We start from the raw sequence: 20274 nt of genomic DNA on the forward strand, positions 1-20274 counted from the left end.
TGGATCTTCTGTGTCATATGGAAAAACTTCACCGGAGTTAAGAAATATTTTTGTATTTAACTGACCCGCTCTCAACTTGGTTATAACAACAATGTACTAACTTATTACAAGAACATAAGTTATAATAATAATATGATATAATAATCATCGGCCTGTAAATCAGTCATATTACGATGTTAAGCAGCCACATGTCCATGAGAGATAAGCAGAATGGCTTATTACTTACACTTCATGTCAGCTGGCTATCATATTGACAGTGTTAAATCGTTTTTGGAATTTTTCAAAAAACTTAGGAAGACTGTTTCCGATGGGGAAAACTATGGATTTTTCCTGGATGAAAAAGTCATCTTTAGTCAGCCAGGGATTGAACTCATGACCTCCCACCTGCTTGGTCTCATTGCTTCTACTGCCCTCTATACGCTGGGCACTAGTACCGGTATAGTTATGTTAAGCAAAACTGTAAACCTTAGCTTGATGGAGTTCACATGTATGCATCATGGAGCCATTAGTAATTTAGTACATAGTCATATTGTTGGCTTCAAAGAGTTTCAGCCAAACCTTCTTATACTAAGTTAATCTATTCCTAGGTTAAAAATGTTATGATTGTTTGAAAAAAAAACAGATGCATTTTCTAGACAAACTTTGATGCTGTCCTTTTCGTCACCTCTCGTCACTTTGAATCACCTTGACGAATCTGTGTAATATATACACATAGTTGGATTAGCCCTCTGGATTTAGAGGAGTCTTATCCGTTATTGTGTCTTTTGTACGTCTAGATATGGACCAATTGACATATTCTGTATACAGCTGTATGTAGACAGTAATACCAGCCAACAGTGTTTCAATAGTGTACAGACAATAATTGAAGGCCATCTTTAATGTACCGCCATCCCTCTGCCCTTCCGTACCTTTCCACCCCCCCCCCCCCCCGTGGTCGTAACACTTTAACAGACGCCAAAGTATCGTGGCGCTATAACATTCCTTCTTACTCCGTGTTGTTAGAAGCTGTTACGACTTGCTTGCTGTAAGTGTCCACTAGCTTCAAGTAAAGTTGATAACACGATTAACATCGTTTCTCCTGGGAAAGAGAACAGCAGACAGTTATTTGCAGATCTGTGCAGCAGACAGCTAAATGCTGATAGCATACTATAACCTACTGTACTGTGTATTGAGTGTTTGTTGGTTTACAGTTTCATGAACATAAGAAGCGCCATTTAAAGGGTAAGTTTAATATCGTTTGATCATGAATTTTGTATTAAGAAAGGTGGAATTCGTGGCACGTGGATCCAGACTAGGCCTAACTACTGCAGAATTTAACCAGTGAAATTTAGCCTACTGTACGTATGTTGGCCTCAGCCATACACTAAAATTAAATTGTCAGATATAATGCGTAACGCTCATGTCATCTGTTTGTCTGGCTGCTTGGCAAATAATATGAACGAGTGTCCTTATTCTCAGGCAGCTGGACAAAACATGGAATCCCTTGTCGAAGGCACATGTTATAAGTTTAAGCCTTGTGATCACAAATATTACTAATACAACTGTCAACCTATGACAATTTTTCATACATACAGAAGGGGGGATAGTCGGAAGAACTGTAATTTTGTAAAGGTCCTTGGAAATGACAAATCAAAGAAATTTGAGTGTATATAACTGTTTTCCATCCCACACTACTCATAACAACCTTCCTTTTGCTGATAACCTTTATGTAACAAGAGTTGATTCTCTGCTGTACTGTTGGATATCACAAATTCTAGTTGTTGATTTGAAATTTTGAACCTCCCACAACATACCAATTGTTGTACTGGATAGAATACTGTGAATTTCTTCCAGAGACTAGATGTTATTCACAGGATCTTTGAGGTAAGTATTCCAAGAAATGCCATGTGAACATTGATTGTGGCCTACCTGCCATTTTGCGCTTCATCAACAAGCTTGAAAATTACATACTCTGAAATCTGGTTTGTGACGTAAATTTGGAAAAGAACACTTTGGTAATACATCGCTATGATTCGTTGGCTGCTGGGGGAAAAGAGCTACAACCTCATTTGCCAGAGGTCTAATCAGGCTTGATATTGGAGACCATGTAATTATTCATGATTTCAAATGTTCTTTGTGGTCACTTCCGACCTTTAAATTTGTGGGACACTCTCCCGAACCATTTAGATCTTATACCCATTTCACAATGTATCTTTCTCCAAACTTTCATAACCTTGTAGCCTGCTACCAAGCATCTAAAATCAGTCTTTGCACCTCTGAATATGTATCCTTGTAGCCCCCCCCCCCCCCAAAAGACCTTGAGCAAACAAATCTCTAAGAGTGACATTGAGTTAAAAGTAATGAGTATAATTAGTGGTAATATTAATATACTTTAAATAAGGAGAGCCATATATTGGTCACGGAAAAATCAACCACAAAATTTGACCTCTCAGTAGCAGATAATGATAATTCAACATTCATCACTCAGCTGGTCACTCTTTGGTGAACAATTTGTATCCTGACCAATGTTTGGTTTTCAGTTTAAGTCATCCATTTTGAAAGTGGCAAACTTATGTATGTTTTCATTAGTTACCTTACAGTACTGAAAGAGAAAAAATATGTTCACAGTTGACCAATCAAATTTGCATGGAATTGCTGTGACAAATGGAATAATAGAATAACCTGGTCTAGCTGCAATTAACATATAAATGCTGCAACGAAGTGTGAATGAGTGGCTGGTTTAGTACTCCAATCACATAGGTTACTATAACTTAAATAATACAGTTGTTATGGAACAAATATGTAAAAAAGGAACTGTTTTCCTTGATTAAATGAAATATTAAAATAGGTACATTTTTGCATCCTTTTAATTTATAGTATGTGTTAATAAGGTTTTCATCCGGTGGGTGACCTTGAAGGGAAATTTAGGTGCCTGAAACAAAATTTGGACATCACAGATAACCGGGCAACTGTTAAAATAAAGCCCTGATTTCTGCATGTCTGAAAACTGCTATCTACATGTTTGCCCGTTTGTAAAAACTAGGCTAATAAATTAATAAACAATATGCTATTTGATATCCGATAATGTACTGTTTCACCTTGAGACCTGGATTTTACAATGCCAACAACATATAAAACTCCAGTAATTGTCTGGATGCTGAGTTGCCGTGCTGCACTGTAGGACTGTATTATACAATAGATCTTTGTATCTATGGCAACCATTGAAAGTGTAATTTACATTGGAGCCAAAATCGATTTATACATATAGTTAATTACGTTTCACATTATTTATGAAGTAAATTTAATTTTTTTTTCTTTGGAACCTATATATATCTCAATACAGTGTACAATATTTGGATACTGTGAAGGAGGGCTTTAGTATTATGGTTTGTAATATTATTGACAATATCTCTTTAACATTGGTGCAGTGACCTGGTTTGAAGGATAACATATAATTTTCTATTAGACATATAGATATATGTTGAATCACGTTTTGCATGACATCTCATGCAGATTATTTACTTCATATATTAATACCCACAATAGGGCTCAAGCTACAAATAAATTTACCAGGTGACTGGAGGCCTAACCTTGGCCTTGGTGTCAAATTCCCAGTCTGTGGGAGGTTATTACAATCTTTGATGCAGAGAATAGGTTGCAAACTGCATGGGGACATCTTTCTCAGCTAAGACAGATTGTGTATAGATTGGCATATATACAGTACTGAAGCATTTTAAGATTAAAGTACTGTAGCTATTACAATGTTATAGCAATTGCTTATTATTGCCTTGCAAAGCAAGAAGGTGTACATAAATGTCTGCTAAGCATTAAGTCAGTAGAACAGCAAGGTAAAACTGAACTAAATCCCATTTGTAACACTGCCACATTAAATGCATTCTGGTATTCATGTTTGTATTTTCCACTCTCCTATGTTATCATTTTGTGTCAGTATTTGTTATTGTAATATTAACACAACATCGTTGCCTGGTTGAAGTAATACTTCCTGAACAATGTTAAATTCCCTATGTTGAGTACTTCCTTGTAATTACTTTAGCTGTCAAAAATCTATCATATGTTGAAGAAATGTTAAAATTTGCAAATTTAATGATACTTAATTTAGGCTCAAGTTACTTTCAATCAAAATCATGAGTCCTTTGCACTTTGCATATAGTACTGTGGAGGTGAAACGTTCCCCTTGATGACACATAGCTTGTCAAAGTTGTCATAAGTTTCCATTTTGAATTAACTCTGCAACGATTTGTTGCGGTAACATACTGAGTATTTAAAGGAAAGGCTATGTACTTGGAGACATCTGTCATCAAGCATATTCTAAACATTTCATAAAATTGCTTCAGTTATAAGTTCTTGTTTTGTTTCAACCAGCAGTGCTTCCTGATGACATAGGACAATGGGTCACGAAAGATGGCTAGACGGTATCAACAAGACAATTTGGCTCCGAGTGAATCTTGTTCTTCTTTTGCTGGTTTGCATTAATTTTAGCAGGGGAGTGTGTCACACTGAAATAAAGCCACACTCGCACAATGAACACGATACAGGAGGTAGTCACAGCGATGTGTCATCGGATCAGGCTAGAAGCCAAAAGCATGCATTCAGTAGAAAACACAGGGAGGAACTTTTAGAAGCATTCAAATCAGACGATGTAAGAAAACTGAAGTACTCCCATTTAGGAAGTACATTAGAAGATTTTGGTGTCTCTGTTGATAAATTAGTAGAAATTTCGGAGAGAGTATATCTTAACGATTTAGCAAATTGCCAAGAGCAAAGTCGAAGAAAAAGGGACACTGAAATAGAAGACAGAGCAGAGGATGATGGATTTGAAAATGACAAAGTTGCTTTTAGTTGGGGCCATTATGTTCTAGGGGGTCTCTTTGCTGTCTATCGTCAAGATCAAGAGGGCAAACCTTGCCAAAGTTTGTTTCGAGTTGCCGCAATGTGGTTGGAGAGTATGATATATGCTGTGAAGAAAATCAATAACGATACAGGCATACTGCCAAACATTCATCTGGGATACGAAATACGAGATGACTGTTCGGATCACAATAAAGTATTACAGGTATGTACTTTGAAGTATGCATTGTTTGTTCCTTTGATCTAGCCGGCAAACTCTGGAAAAAAAAACAAATGTTTCATTAGGTATGAAAGCATAGAGTGCTAAGAGTGTTAACAGAGCTTTCTACGAATAGAGCCCCTTGATATATCTGAATGGTGAGGATGTAAAAAGTCAGTGTGAGTGTGCTAGGTGGGGTTTGCGGAAGGGGTGTTGTGGGGGGGGGGGTGAACCATATTTGAAACAGGGGAGGATGAAGTGTAAGAAATGTTCTTGAAATGACTGTAGGTGAGATTCCATTCATAAACATAGAAAACAAATGAGGATGTGTAGAGTAATAAATATACTTGGAAGTACAGCGTATTGGCTAAACATGTTAAACTTTCGTGCATATGTGTGCAGTCCGTACAAAGAGTTTTGAGAGAACTACTGAATCAATTATGACGCTATGCAATTCTAAAAGTTCATTGGTCAAGTACCGGCCCATTTTAGCTTCTTTATAGCATATTCTTTATTACTTTACCACAATTTTATCTTATCTATGGCATGGGATTGTTCTGACACAAAAACTCATTCCAATATATTTCATTTCCTTGCATAACTTGTCTCAGCATAACTGCAGCACTCTTGTTCTATCATACAGTACACTAGTTTTAGCACTGATTGCTCCTGGCTACTACAGTACTGTTAATATTTAAACCCGGTGTAAATCTTAGGATTTTCATGGTTTTAAACTAATTCCTACCAGTATCTATATGCACTCACAGTGCTGGAGTAGTACATCTAACCCACATCATATGTTAATGATATGTTTCGACATCAAGCAAAATGATGAGTATAATGGCAGTATGCCTACTGTACTAGCAGCTGGCTTCCTTTCCAACCGTTAGGTTAGACCAACTGTAGTTGCAACATCTTGGTAGGCTTACCCCTGCATGTAGACTACTTACTTGAGCTGTTATTTGTTAAAACATTTGACAAATGTATATTCTTCAAGAGACTACTACAGTATCATGAAGTACATCATTTTGTTTTTAAGATATTTGCTTTAATGAGCACAATATATCACAACCTTCTAAACACACCTATTCACGGTACAGGATAATCTCTGACACTGTTTTTGACTTTATGACTGAATTAAAATGATCTCTATCTAGAGGTGAATTATGAGAACCTGTCTGTACTTGAAATGGTCTCAATGATCAAGCTTGGCCTGTTAGCATTATAGTGTTATTTCCTTCCTTATTTCAAGCCTCACCTGGTTACGATGGATACATCACATTGAACTTATATCCTTCCTCACTACTCTTTGCTTCCATTTAACTATTAAGTCTCTTTGGCAAATCAATCCAGATTAAAGTACACTCATTTTAAATAATGAATGTCCACTCTGCAACAAACGGATGACTTAAAGGGAACCCTGTAAACTAAAAACAGAAATAAGAAGCACCCCTAATTTAATGGTCCTAAAATCCAATGTACACTATTTTTTCTCAGTTTATGTCAAACACAAAGTAAAGATTGTGAGTTATGAAAATGATCTCAAAATTAATAAGTTATGAATATTTTGCTGACAGATATACAGTCCAAAACTATGAAAGACACGCTGAAAATATGAACATTTGAGTTTATAGATAGCTTTTGAAACTCTGTGTCCATTTGAGCATACATGTAGTGCCAGCTTTTTGATATCGTATATAGTCCCTTTAATTGGTTGCTAAGTAAATCCTGGTGGACAGATATATTGTATCTCTCTCATAAGTGATTAGTCAGCTTTTTCTAGATGACAATATTGTTCGACTCTCAGCTTTCAGTGTGTACCGTCCATTGTAATGATTGAGATCCATTATGTAACTGCTGTTCTGAGGGTGTTAGATACAGTACTGGCTATAGTAATCAATCAGTTGTCATGCGGAGCTGTGCGATTCCCATTTCGTTGTGGCATTTATATGTTAATTGCAGGTAGACCAGGCTGTTCTATTATCCATTTGTCCTTGTGTGACATGGTGAGTTGGTGACTCCTCCATCAAAATTGTCAGAACAGTTTTGTGAACAAAACCAGAAGAATTGAATAAATAACAGATAAAATTTGAGGTGGTCCATTCATACTTTTGAAAAGTTGGCATGCAAAGCTTCAAGTTACAGTAATCCACTGTATTAACTTTACCTTACTACTCTTATACTTGACTTACTCCAAACACCTTACATTTGATCTTAAGTTTTAAAAAGAATAAGGACAGCAATCTGGATTGGAAAATACAGTGTTATGGACAGTAAACTATGCAGGCTCTGAGGCACAACCACCTTTTTGTATTTGGATTGTGTGGGGGGGGAGGAGGCTAAGAATTTAATTTATGTCTTCTAGTGAGAGGTCTAATGTCAGATTACTGCATCTCCTTTGAGAAATTAATTAACTGGTAATTAAATTAAGTAAAATGGAGGGTGTTTAGTTGCTATATTTCGTAGGTTTTGTAACAAAGTTTACATATTTTCAACTGTTTATGTTGTATGGCATATACTTGTGGTATTTATGTACTATACAATAGGAGCCCCCTTGATTTGTTTATTTGGAGGGGGGGGGGGTAAGTCCTTTCCAAAACAAGTAACATGGTAATTATGCCCTTGCCTAGGCTACTTTGGTTGACATTTTTGGTGGAAAACTTAACTTTGACAAAAAATTCTAACCACAGACAACTTTTCATTGACTCTTCCGAATACCTTTTTTCAGTAATGCCACTAGTTGGTAAGACAAGCTTCTACTTTGTACAGTGGTTAGGATGAAATACAGTATGTATTCATGTAGATATTTACAACAAAAAGAGATAAATTCCAGAATATCTCAGATATTTAAACATTGATTGGAAATTACACTGATCCCAAGTGTGTATCATATATATGCATAGGCGTAGGAGGCGGGGGGGCTGGGGGGGCTGCAGCCCCCCCACCATATTTTTTTGGTGAAAATTCGGGCAATATGCTGAGAATTTTTCGGGCACCTACTGGAAGAAGAATAATTTGCAGTGTATTTTTCATTTTTTTTTGGTGAAAATTCGGCAATATGCTGAGAATTTTTCGGGCATCTACTGAAAGAAAAATAATTTGCAATGTGTTTTTCAATTTTTTGGTGAAAATTCGGGCAATATGCTGAGAATTTTTCGAGCACCTCCTGAAAGAAGAATAATTTGCAATGTGTTTTTCAAATTTTTTGGTGAAAATTTGGGCACTATGCTGAGAATTTTTCGGGCACCTACCAGTGGCGGAGCGTCCATACAGTCAGAGAGGGCGGATGCCCCCCTGACGGACTCAAATGGACTGCTGGCGCCCTTTTCAGCTTTTTACCACTTTTTACTTATTCGCGATTATTGACTTGTTTTATTGCGCTCTCAAATACCCATTGACATTTGTCACATTTTGTTGGTGTAATTTTCTGACAAATGGTGATGACACCTATTTATTCTACAAATTAGCAAGGCCCGGAAAGGGTAGTTTCCGGCGATCTAGGGAGTATCTGGACTCAAAAAATTTCTGTTCGCTCCGCGCCAACCTGTGGTGGCGCTCCGCTTAGATAGTGTCGAAAGCGCCCCTACAGACCATTCTCTCCCCCCTGACCAATACCCCTAGCTCCGCCACTGACACCTACTGAAAGAAGAAGAACTTACAGTGTGTTTTTCAATGGTTAAACTTATATTATTATCATTATTGTTGTAACGACTTCCCCAATAATTATAACCAATATGGAAGGGAAATAACACGGTAAATGATTGTTTGTTTTTGGCATGTGATGTAGGCCTAATAACCGAAGAATGCCTATATGATATGCACATTAACAGTTGGAATGCGCGCGGAGCGCGCGAAAAAAATTGGTTATATTTTTCGGGCAAGTCGTTACAGCCCCCCCAAATCAAATGAGGCTCCTACGCCTATGTATATATGTACGTGAATTTCACAGACGGTATGGAACTTTGAAGAAATACAGAGTCCTGCGAATCCACTGACCCAGGAAGTTGTTAAGCTGAAGTGTAAAGAACGAAAGATGGATTGATTCTCTAAAAGACACTTCTGATGGAAATTCAATATCACTCTTTGTGCAAGAATGAAATCTCTTCCTTTACTTCCGGCTTATGAAACAGTACTTTTTGATATTCAGAAAGTACATGTATATTGCATTGCATTGATATCACATTGTGTTTAATGGAAAATCTCCACAGTCCTTGAGCAGTATCTGTGTTTAAGCTTATTGTCAGTTACATGCATGATGCTCATGTCAGGAGGGGAGCCGTGGGAATTGGTGAGTTCCTCATGTGACCTGAAATGCTGTAATCACATCCTATTTTTTTATTGGGAGGTAGGGTAGGATAGGGTATGGGATAGGGTAGGGTGGTGTAGGGTGGGGTAGGGTATGGGGTAGGGTGGGATAGTGTGGGGGTTGTTGGAAGATTATTTAGGAGGTGAATAGCAGCTTCCTTATGATTAATATTGCAAGTGATCTTGCAAATTCAAATTGTTGAGCTCTGCAATGAAAAAAATGTTAGAAGGTCACAAGTTGTTAAAAATCTATCTTTTCACCCAAATGTTGAATGTTGCATATATTCACTTGGTTTCCTCCCTCACCTGTCTCCTCACAACATATGCACATACAGTGACCTGGTAACCTATAGATATACACTGATGCATGATAATGACCTATCACCTCCAGTACCTCCAGTACTGTACCTCCTCCTCATTCAAACACCCAAACTGTCTAGTTCTGTGCAATAAAAGGGTAATCCAGAGCCTTATATTTGAAGTGAATTTGTGCTCTTCTGAATACCATGCATAGCTCAAGATCTGTGACCAACCATTCATCAAAGTGGCTTGCATAAATTGACCTTGTAATTCGAAACCACTAAAATCATGAACTTGTTGGTGCCTCCCTTTTAAACTTAACATATTGAGCCATTCATTCCTCTTAACACACTTGTTTTTTTCCCTTCTTTTTTGCACTATTTATAAATGGGGACATTTTCTCACTTTTGATTCATGAAAATCTTAACAATTTACTGACTAATATATATTGAAGTAATTGGACATACTGGTGTCAATATATCCATTTCATAAGTGTCGTCTTTATGCCATTCAAGAGTTGTTTTTAGTGCTTGATTTCATCAGGGAGTTGCTAACTCGCTCCCTGATTGAATATAAGTTGTGAACATAAGTTGTGAAACAGCCACTAACAAAATCACTCGATAACCAAGGCCAAATAGACCAAACACTTCATTACCAACTGTGTGTATTAGTAAACTCAAAGAGAGTTGAGCTGGCGTTAGTTTATGACTCATCCCATGTATATATTCATGCTTCGTCAATTAATCTGTGAATGTTAACAAATTGATACTGTTGACGCTAACTTCCTTTCTGAACACAACTCATTTGTTTACTCTCATGGCATCATTTCACAGGGCTGCCATTGTTATTTGTAAAGTAAAGTTAGTATTACAGCAGAGCTTGTTTGATTCCAAGTACCGGTGGAACGCCCAGTGATTCACAATGCTGAAGGACAGCACTACGTAAGCAAGCCACGGTTTTAAATTTGTATTTTGTATAATTTGTATTTTAGATCCTCCTGCAAGCAGGAACTCCAACGAAGCCATCATTGGCTTATCAAAGCCGCAAGCTGACCGAAGTCAGTCTCTTACATTCATATTTAACGTCCATAATTATAAGTTGTCAATTGTCAACAACTCTGTAACTGGACGACAAACATTAATCTCAGAGTGACTCGAACTGGGGACCCTATGATTGGAAGGCACCGGCGTTAACCACTGAACTAACACTCAGCTAAATGAATAGATATAAGGCTGTTAAACTTGCGGGTGCATGTACTGTAACTGATTTGGTTTCAAATTCTGCAGTATACTGCCAATTAATGTCTGTCATGATTGCTAGCATTTATAGTGTGTATTAACTGCAATACAGCACATTGTGTACATGCTTACTGGCTTTTGTTAAATTTTACTTGATAACAAATGATGGAAAGTTTCTGCATCTTGAGGTCAAAATCACGTCCTCATAGCATGTCGTATGGTAAAGTCATGACTGTCTCAAAATTTGCTGGTACTATTTTGTAAATGCATCATGCAGTAAGCAGAGTGAATCAAGTCATCACGGAAATTCAGCTGAAAACACTTCGTTTTAAGTTCTTTAGAGTAGAAAAAAGACTGAAAAAAGAAATATCCTCAAAAATTTAAAATTGATCTTGACAACTAAGGAAAGATTCCAAATGTTTCAAGACTCAAGAAATAAATCAACAAGAATATATTCCACTCAAGGAATAAATCAAAAAGACTAATATAACAGGGAAAGTAAAGCATTTTAAGAACAATTGCCATTTTATGACATCACAGATCACCTACTTGGATCTTTTGCAGGGAAGAATCCATGGTTTATAGCCAAAATAGATTTCATTCAATCATATCTTGCCTTATATATCCCCGGACAAGCTATCAAGATGGGGTGTTCAACTTACAGTGTGGAATATTTTTCATTTCCACATAAATGTCACATTGTTTACGATGAACATATGCCTCTAAGAATGGGTTGCTTTGAAGAATTCAATAGATCTGTGTAGAAGTAAAATTTGTTCAATTTAATTTGATATATTCATATTTTTCATATTTATTCATATTTTAACAATAGAAACTTAATCTAGGTCAATAACATCTCATACTGCAGTTCTCTACGCGTGTTTATGGAATTCAAAACGGCCATTAATTTAGTGGACTGAAGCTGTCACTGGCTAAATAGATCAATTTGTTCACTAATGACAAGAAATGGGAAATAAAAAAATGTGTAACTAGGTCAACATCAGCAACTGTGTGATGCTCGAAACAAATTAAGCAAATATAAGGTTTCAAAGTAATATTATATATTTAAATTTTGCCATTTATAGTAATTCCCTGTCGGTATATTACTGGCCACCTGCAAATATGTACTATTGAATGGGTAGAGGATCTGGTCTACAGACACAATTACTGAGTGTGTGAAATGTCTTCATTTTGGCTTGTATGTGTGTACAGTAAAGCCAGCCTCAACACTGCTCGACTGATCACAAGTTCACAACTCAACTCGACTGGACGGTCATTACGTGAAAAAATGCTTCAGAATAAAAACCGATCTAGAATTTGCCATATTTTCTTCACTTCTCTCTTACCTGTCTCCCACTCCACATCTGCATTTTTAAGTCGCATCGGGAAAACTGAACATGTTGGGTTCTCTCAACAGGCAGTCAGCAGTGTGTGGCAGTTCATGGCTAAAAATTTGCAGTTTTAACAAATCTAACTTCTAAGCAATCACTGCAAAATGTTATTGTGTGACCTAAACCAGCACTTTTCGTTCTCAGAAATCACAAATTTGTTGTGTGGTCTCATCAGTCGTTTAGTGTGCAGGGTCACAGGGGCCGGGGAAGGGGGGGGGGGTGGTGGGAGAATGGAGATTGGGAAAGGGAAAGAAAAGGAAGGAAGGTTGGATGATAAGAAATTTGAACTCAACATAACTGTACAATTTCAAGGTCGTAGTACTTCATATTTCAAGTGTAAATTGTGGCCATTTAGGTGTACTGTGCTGGTATCCTGGGATACCATCACCTATCAAATATTCCTTGTATCACTATCAACAGGTCACTTGAACCAGGTATACACAAATACAAAAACACAAACAAAACTAAGAGAAAACAACAGAATCAACAGGGATATGATGGAAACCCTTTTCATATGGTGTTTTCTTTCCACTCATAAACTTGACATCTTCTCAATTTGAAACAATAGAGAAACAAATATTTTAAGAAAAGTCACAGAGAATTAGTTGATTTAATCTCAACCCTACACACCATACATCATCAAGACATGTATCCCTAGATATGTATATCATATTACCTCGTACTCAAATTGACCTCTGTTAGTACTTTATACCTTCGCTTGTACAGACGCCCCCGGACAGTTCTGAAATACTTAATAAACCAAATAACATAAAATATTTGTTTTATCCTGATTACCATTAACAGTGTATAGAAGGCTTTGTTACACTATATAGCATCATTGTCCCATGGGTCTAGTGCCAGGTTAGATCAAAGAACCTTGTTATAATTAATTGCTCAATTGATTTCTGTAACAATGGAGACAAGTAAACAAAGGGAAAATTTGTATGCTTCATATTCATAACAAAAATTGCAAAATTAGCAGTCGATTGCTCTTTCATTACAAATAGCATTCACAACTTAAAGGTCCTGTTATGAACTCATGCTGTATCATTTGTACCTGATCCTTTCGGGCTGAAGGTCTAAGCCTTAATTTTAAGTTGAATTTTTGGTTAAGTTTTTCCCTGATAAAGTCATAGCTAAAGTAAGCAAATACTAGCTTGATTAGTCGACTTTCATTTTAAATGTAAAAGTGAAACAAAATTCTTCAATTTTTCATGCATCTTTATAATATATGTAAAGAATATTAATATAAAAATCCTTGTTGACAATGAAAAGCTCCCAACCATACATGCAGTGATTAAATACTTTCTCAATCATTTTTCGTGAATTATTTTTGGGAGAATGTATTTGTTTTGATCAAGTTTCAATCATATTTTGAGTATAAGACTTGGTTTGGTTTAGTAAAATTTATGACCAAACATCTAAGCTAGTACTTACTTCCATGCAGATGGGTTTGGAATTGTGTTGTGTGCGTGGTTAAATTTCTAAGGTTTCAAATTGTTTTAAAAACGTTAGAATTGAACAGAACTTTATGCATCGTTTTTATAATAATTCATTCCTTTAATACCTGGCTCGTATACATACCACAGTCCCATTTACCATGTCTGCAAACCGGTAAAGTTCTTGCAGTGTCACCATGCAATGACCAATATCTAAGGTCACTATACCCTCTTTCTTGCCATTCTAACCATTTAACTATTTAAAGCAGCTTCTTGAATTGATTCCAAACTGTAACGTTTTAGACACTAATTACTGTAGATTCTACAGTAAATTGCAGTTCATTAGCTGGAATGTTATGTGATGTTTCATTTACAAGTTACAAAAGTAAAGTTCAACAATTTGAAAATATCTATTTTGCTGTAAATGTGATTGGTCATGAAAATGAAGTGTCTGGGTGACAAATTTGACTAGAATCAACCGGATTCATGAACTACTTGTTACTTTAATTTCAAGGTGCAGTTTGTGAGATAAAGGGGGTTATCCTAGTTTGGTCGATTGGAACCTCTATCATTAGTAACACTTGAAAAAGGGGGGGGGGGGAGGAAAGTGTTAACAAGCTGCTTATATCTATTGCCAAAGGACCTGTGTTACAGGTAAATATGTGAAAGTGAGATGGCCTGACGTTTGGATCCTAGCAGGATTGAGTGATTGAGTCACAACGTGTACAGTAACAAGCTCTACATTTGCCAGAAAGCTGGCTGTTTCCAGGATAAAAGCCTGCATGAAGCATCGTACAACAAAGAAGTAAGATGTTTAATGTTCAGAATTACCTTTTAAGCACGTTTTAACATTTGGCAGAATTTTCTTTTCTGTCTCTTTCTTTCTCACTCCCCTCCCATCACCCTTCCCATCACTCTTTTTATGAAGTGCAAGAAAGTTTTTCACTAAAGTGAACTTAAATTTTTCCTGTCCGTTGGCCTGTTGCTGTACATAGGTGACTACACTTGCTATAGTATTTAATTTAACTGCTTTATCCATTTCTCCCAGGTTGAATTGGGGCATCAAAATTACCAAATTTTCCTTTGGGAAATTACATTACATACAGGAGGTGTAATTTGAGGATGTTTGGGAATGTATGTTTTTTGATTCCAAGTATTTTGCTGCATTTTTGTTAAATGATTTGAAGGGAATATTAAGTTTGATAAGGTCACAATTTTTCTGAGAGAAAGTTTGATATTTCAAAGTAAACAAGATACCACATATATAGGCTCTATTCTACATAAAGCAGAGAATGCAAAATGGTACTGTATTGAGAATAATACATACATCCAAAATTGTCCAATCAGGGAGCTGCTACAAGCTGTCTGCTCTAATTTACCAAATCCTGTTGGATATAACATTAGATTTACTTTCCTACTTAAAGAAGTAAAGTTGCTAATTATATTTATTGACAACAGTTACCAGACATTAACTGACATTCCTTCCAATGTCATAATTAATTTAAAAACATTGATTCCACATTTTAATGATTTTGCTTAAAAGCTTGCAAGCTATAAACAACAACTGATTGTCTTTGGAAATGTACATTTTATGACTCAGCAACCAACATCTGTGTGAAGTGACTATGTATTCAGGAATTGTATAATTTCTATCTCTTTCCATACTGTATATGCAATTGGACCAATTTGCAACATAATTGTTATCTGAATAACTAATTTTTTGTCTTCTTTCAAAGAGATTTGGTCATGCCTTAATCACCGAAAATATTTATTGCAGGTATATACGTAAAGTTACAAAAAATATGTTTTCTTACAATCGTTGCAATCTTCCAATTTAAGGTTATAATATGATCATAAATTCCAATTTGTTTGCAAAAGAATTCATTTACTATTGTGTAATGCACATTTTTAATTGAATATTAGTGCTGAAAGTTTGTTCTATTAATTTTAGTTGGCAACAGCAAATTATCTCTAAGCCGATCATGTCCATAAGACTTTCTGGAAAGTACAAGATTTGTTGCATATATAAATGCAAGAGATTTTGTTAAAATCCAGGGGAGCATTATAAATCTCACTAATTTAGGCAAATCCTAACTTTTTTTCATCCAACTCAGAAGTGTGCATGACTTTTATAGCATAAAATATAAAGAAATTATAAATGGAAAAAGGGTCTTGGTTGTGATGGTGAAAACCTGTATGGAGCCAATGATAGGAAGTTAATTGTGCATGACTTCAGTACGATGCTGTAGGTCGGTGAATGTTTGGCAACATTCCAGCTCAAACTATACAGCTCAACGGTACTCAAGGAAGAACAACACCAGGTTTTTTGTGAGTTGCGAAGATGAGACACTGTATGGTGTAAACGATACGAAGTCGCCTTTTCTTTTGCACAGTAGGTTGGAAGAAATGTTTTGGAGATGGTCCAGCTCAAACTGATCAATAAGTATCAGTTTCAGGTCTCGTTAGTATATATTGCCTGGAGATTAATCCAATCAGAGCTGTTGTTTACGATTTGTAAAAGTGAAACTAGCTTGTTTGTTCCAATATGATGATTGTTAAAATAAATGAACCGGTGTATATATGTTTATATAAATATATGTCACCAAAACAGAACTAGTATTGTTCGATACAGGTGACAAACACCTACAGTGGAATTACGACCTTCCTTACCGGTTTCGAACCTCTGGACATACAATCGGCGTCCGTACCTAGTGGTTAGGGTGTCTGCATATAAAGCGGGAGGCCCAGGTTCGGATCCCGATGGAGGCTGGAAGTTTTTTCACTGTTCTGGATTTTCCAACTCTGTATATATATATATATACATATATATATACAGTATGTATATATATATATATATATATACAAATATATATATATATATATACAGTACTGCATTTCAATTTTATGTGCGTCTCATGGTCATTAAATATGCATTTACAACAGCTTGTTGGATTTCATCACAAAATTTGTGAGATTTCATTTTCCACTCCTAGACCAGATCGAGTCACCATAATGATATTTGTAATGTTTGTATATGAGTGACCAGTTCAAACCTGCCATTGGTTTATATACTGTACATACCATCTGTACAGTTTACACTGTGTGCATGGCCCATGCATCCATCCAGCTTTGTATGGTCTGATGGTGATCAATTGCACTTGTACTCAGCAGTGCTGGGTTTAGACCTTGGGAGGGGGGTTCGGGAAGGGGGAGCCCAGGGGTGGGCCCCTCAGACACATAAATTGAAAAACATGGCAAATTACCACATTTACAGTCTCTTTATTGTATGTATAATTAGAACTGAAAAGTTATACATACATAGAGAGGTTTAATATATACCTGAAGTAATCACATGTCAGTAAAACTCCATGTAGATTTCTATGTATTAGACAAATTACAAATTAAAAGAAAAATTATTTTAATCCCAAAAACAAATTTCATTATTTTATGTATTATAATTATTATAGGTTTGTATAGAGGGGGATCCCTCTGGCAGGGGAGGGGCAGATGACCCTCCCCCTATAAATCTGGCACTGCGTAGTAGTCACTTGTATTTAAAAATAGAAATGTGTGAAATATAAGTCTGGAATAGCTGCTTTAACATTTATTGTATACCTGTAAAAACTTTTGCCACCTACATACACCTCCAGATGTACTATTATACAAATATTGAACTTTTGAACTATTTCCAGGTATTTCTACTGTGTACTGACATTACTAGTTTACAGAGTGTATGACAGTGTACAAGATTCCACTCTGACATTTAACATGAAGATCGATACTCTGTACACGTATGCACATTGAAATGCGGACTTCAACTTTTGTAAGCCTTGGCCCTGAAGCTAGCTGTGCATTGAGCTTGAAGGAAATATCTATAGAAATGACAAACCCAGTTGAGTGCATGGTTGCACAGTATGTGAATATATCATACATACCTCTTTCAGTTGATGGCTGAAATGAAATGAAAATGATCTACAGAATCTGATCTTGCAGCTTCCACAATATGTTGTTGTTGATATTATTGCATATACAGTAGCAGTTCAATAAATAAGTAAATTAACACAGATGTTCCTATCTTTTGTTATATGTTCATGCATTGGTTAGTGTGAAGTAAATAATAAACTTTGTTGTCTATTCAAAATTTCCAATTTTACAGAGTTTTTTATTTCCTTTTCAAATCTAAAGAAAGTTGGAAGTTGTAATTGAAGGTTAAATGGTCTTGTATTAATTTAAGGCCAAAGCTTTCTCAAATGACTATAAAAACAGTTAACCTCTGGTCATTGCAGGTAACTCAGGCTGGTCACATACACAAAAACACAGGACACAGGTGTGTTTTAGATTCAGACCGAGGATCCCATTGTTTCTTCCATTGTCCAAAACAATGTACCCTAACCTTAACAACACCCCATAACAATATAATTTTTCTGAGGACGTGGTGATTCTTTTCAAATGTCTTCTGTGGACTTGGAATTCCTGTGTTCAAGTCCTCAGTCAGAATACAAAAGAAGTGCACACACATGCATTCTCACACAGACAAGTGTGTACAATTCTAGTACTAGTCACTCATTAGAGTGCAACCCATCACCCCGGGGACATTTCATAAGGTGCAAACATAATCTGGAGCAAAGAACTGTATTTCTACCAGTTTACAGCACATTTAGCTTTTTTTTAGCACCCGGGTGAAGGGATCGAAGAAAGTGAAATTAAACTATACTTTGATTTGCACTTTACCACAACGCAGTCTCATAAATCATCATTTTTGAACTGACTATATAACTTTAACAAAGTTTGCAAGAGCAGACATTATTATTTTTATTATTATTAGATTTTGGCATTTATGACAGCTAGTGCTATTCCTTCCCTTGTCACATCTGTTGTATGTTCAATTAAATTTGCAGTTGTTTTTTTATTTCTCTTTTTTCATTTTTGTCCAGGCGGGCCTGCAGTTTGTAGATTCCATGAGTGCCAATGGGTCCTGTGAGGATACCTCTAGAACCGTCGGGGTGGTCGGCACTGGCTCCAGTTTGACGTCTGCTACTGTTGCTAAGCTACTAGGTAATTTTATCACATAATTGCAAATTTCGCCCAAGATGAATCATAAGATATTTGAACTTATTTCTTGAAGTTTTTAATTAATATCTAGAGTAACGATCAATACTTGAAAGGATACATGTTCAGACTTTATTTATTTTTAATGCATTCAGTATATTTCCTCTGAAGAAGATTCTGCTAGAATAACAAGGTCAGGCCTTTTAACTTGAACACAATTTATGGTTCATTATCTGCAGACGATAGTTTGTCAGTTGCCATAGCAACATGCCATGAACATTACAGGTATTTGTCCATTAGCCCATAGGTTGCAAATTATTATTATTTATTATTACTTTATTATTATTATAACCGTGTCGTATGCGGAAGAATACTTGCATAATAGTTATGTAATAAAAATAAAACTGTTAGCAAACTGCTTATGCACTAGAGAGCCTGTGTAAGAGAATGTGTAAGTTGGCCTGACATTTCGATCCTAGCAGGATCTACTTCAGAGGCTAAATGACAAGTATTATGTAATAGACGGACATGCAGCTCAACTGGAGTGCAATAGTAGGTGAGTCATCACTCAGTTAACCAAGTGGGCAAAAAATCGTTCTTTGGTGCAAACGGCGGTTTTAGGAAAGCAACCCATAGCTAATGGCCAATTTCATGGCATGAAATCAGATGGCATGATCATATGGTGGTGGTCCTGTTTTTAGTAGGATCAATGGGTTTGCTTTGTAGCCAGCTTAGAATGGTGTAGTAAAGTTGATTTTGAACTCAGCTAGGTCTCCATATGTTTTTGACAACATATTACAGTAACCTCTTGTGTTGTAAGCTTTAAGAGATATAGATCTTGCTGGAAGTAAGGAGGATGGGCAATGGTAAAAAAGTCATCAAAATATGATCAATGTTCTCAAAAGTAGGTAAATAAGAGTACATATGTACAGGTGAGACAGGTAAGTACCATTGTTTGTAAAATATCCAAAACCAGAAAATTCCAGGGTTTGTTCAACATTTGCTCTGACAGAACTTAAAGTGGTGGTTCCCATCTTTGCATTTTGGATTACAATATAGTGGCATAGATAAAGAAGTGCAACTTTTCACACGCTGTCACTATGGCAGTTGTATAATACACATTGTCCCACAAAATGTAAATTCTGCATGTTCATGGAATCATATGATAGAAGATTGTCCCATTTTTTTTAAGATTTTAACAAAATCACAAAATCACAGCAGGGTTCCCAGGAATTTGCAGACATATGTCTACGTAAAGGTTGTTTTCTTTGATATAGTCTTGTAGCCCCCCTTGGATCGAGGGCAATGTGGGACCACCACGGACATTTGTTTTGATGAACATAGCATCTGACAGGGACAAAAATGGGATGATATGCCACTTTCAATTTGTTTTCTCTTTTTTTTACCAATTTTATCCCTTACTGAAATGTTTCGTTGTAAAACGGCAGGTAGCTTGTAAAATAAGTGTACCTGTAGTGTATGTATATATGAAGTACTAAGTGAGT

General features: G+C 36.2%; 1 protein-coding gene across 3 annotated transcripts in view; it reads left to right on the forward strand.

The window, feature by feature from the left end:
- The first annotated feature begins 1083 nt into the window (after window positions 1–1083).
- The window catches only part of LOC139974781 (metabotropic glutamate receptor 4-like), a 45922-nt gene continuing 26731 nt past the window's right edge, over window positions 1084–20274 (forward strand). Inside the window, exons 1-3 of one of the 3 annotated variants that reach the window (XM_071982198.1) lie at window positions 1084–1221; window positions 4363–5053; window positions 18655–18775. In XM_071982198.1, the coding sequence (XP_071838299.1) occupies window positions 4388–5053; window positions 18655–18775 (787 nt within the window). In that variant the 5' untranslated portion in view covers window positions 1084–1221; window positions 4363–4387. The remainder of the gene's footprint in view (window positions 1222–4362; window positions 5054–18654; window positions 18776–20274) is intronic. The other 2 variants (XM_071982197.1, XM_071982199.1) reach the window with 2 other exon arrangements.

Source organism: Apostichopus japonicus, chromosome 10 (assembly GCF_037975245.1).
Source record: "Apostichopus japonicus isolate 1M-3 chromosome 10, ASM3797524v1, whole genome shotgun sequence".
In the NCBI taxonomy this organism is placed as follows: domain Eukaryota; kingdom Metazoa; phylum Echinodermata; class Holothuroidea; order Aspidochirotida; family Stichopodidae; genus Apostichopus; species Apostichopus japonicus.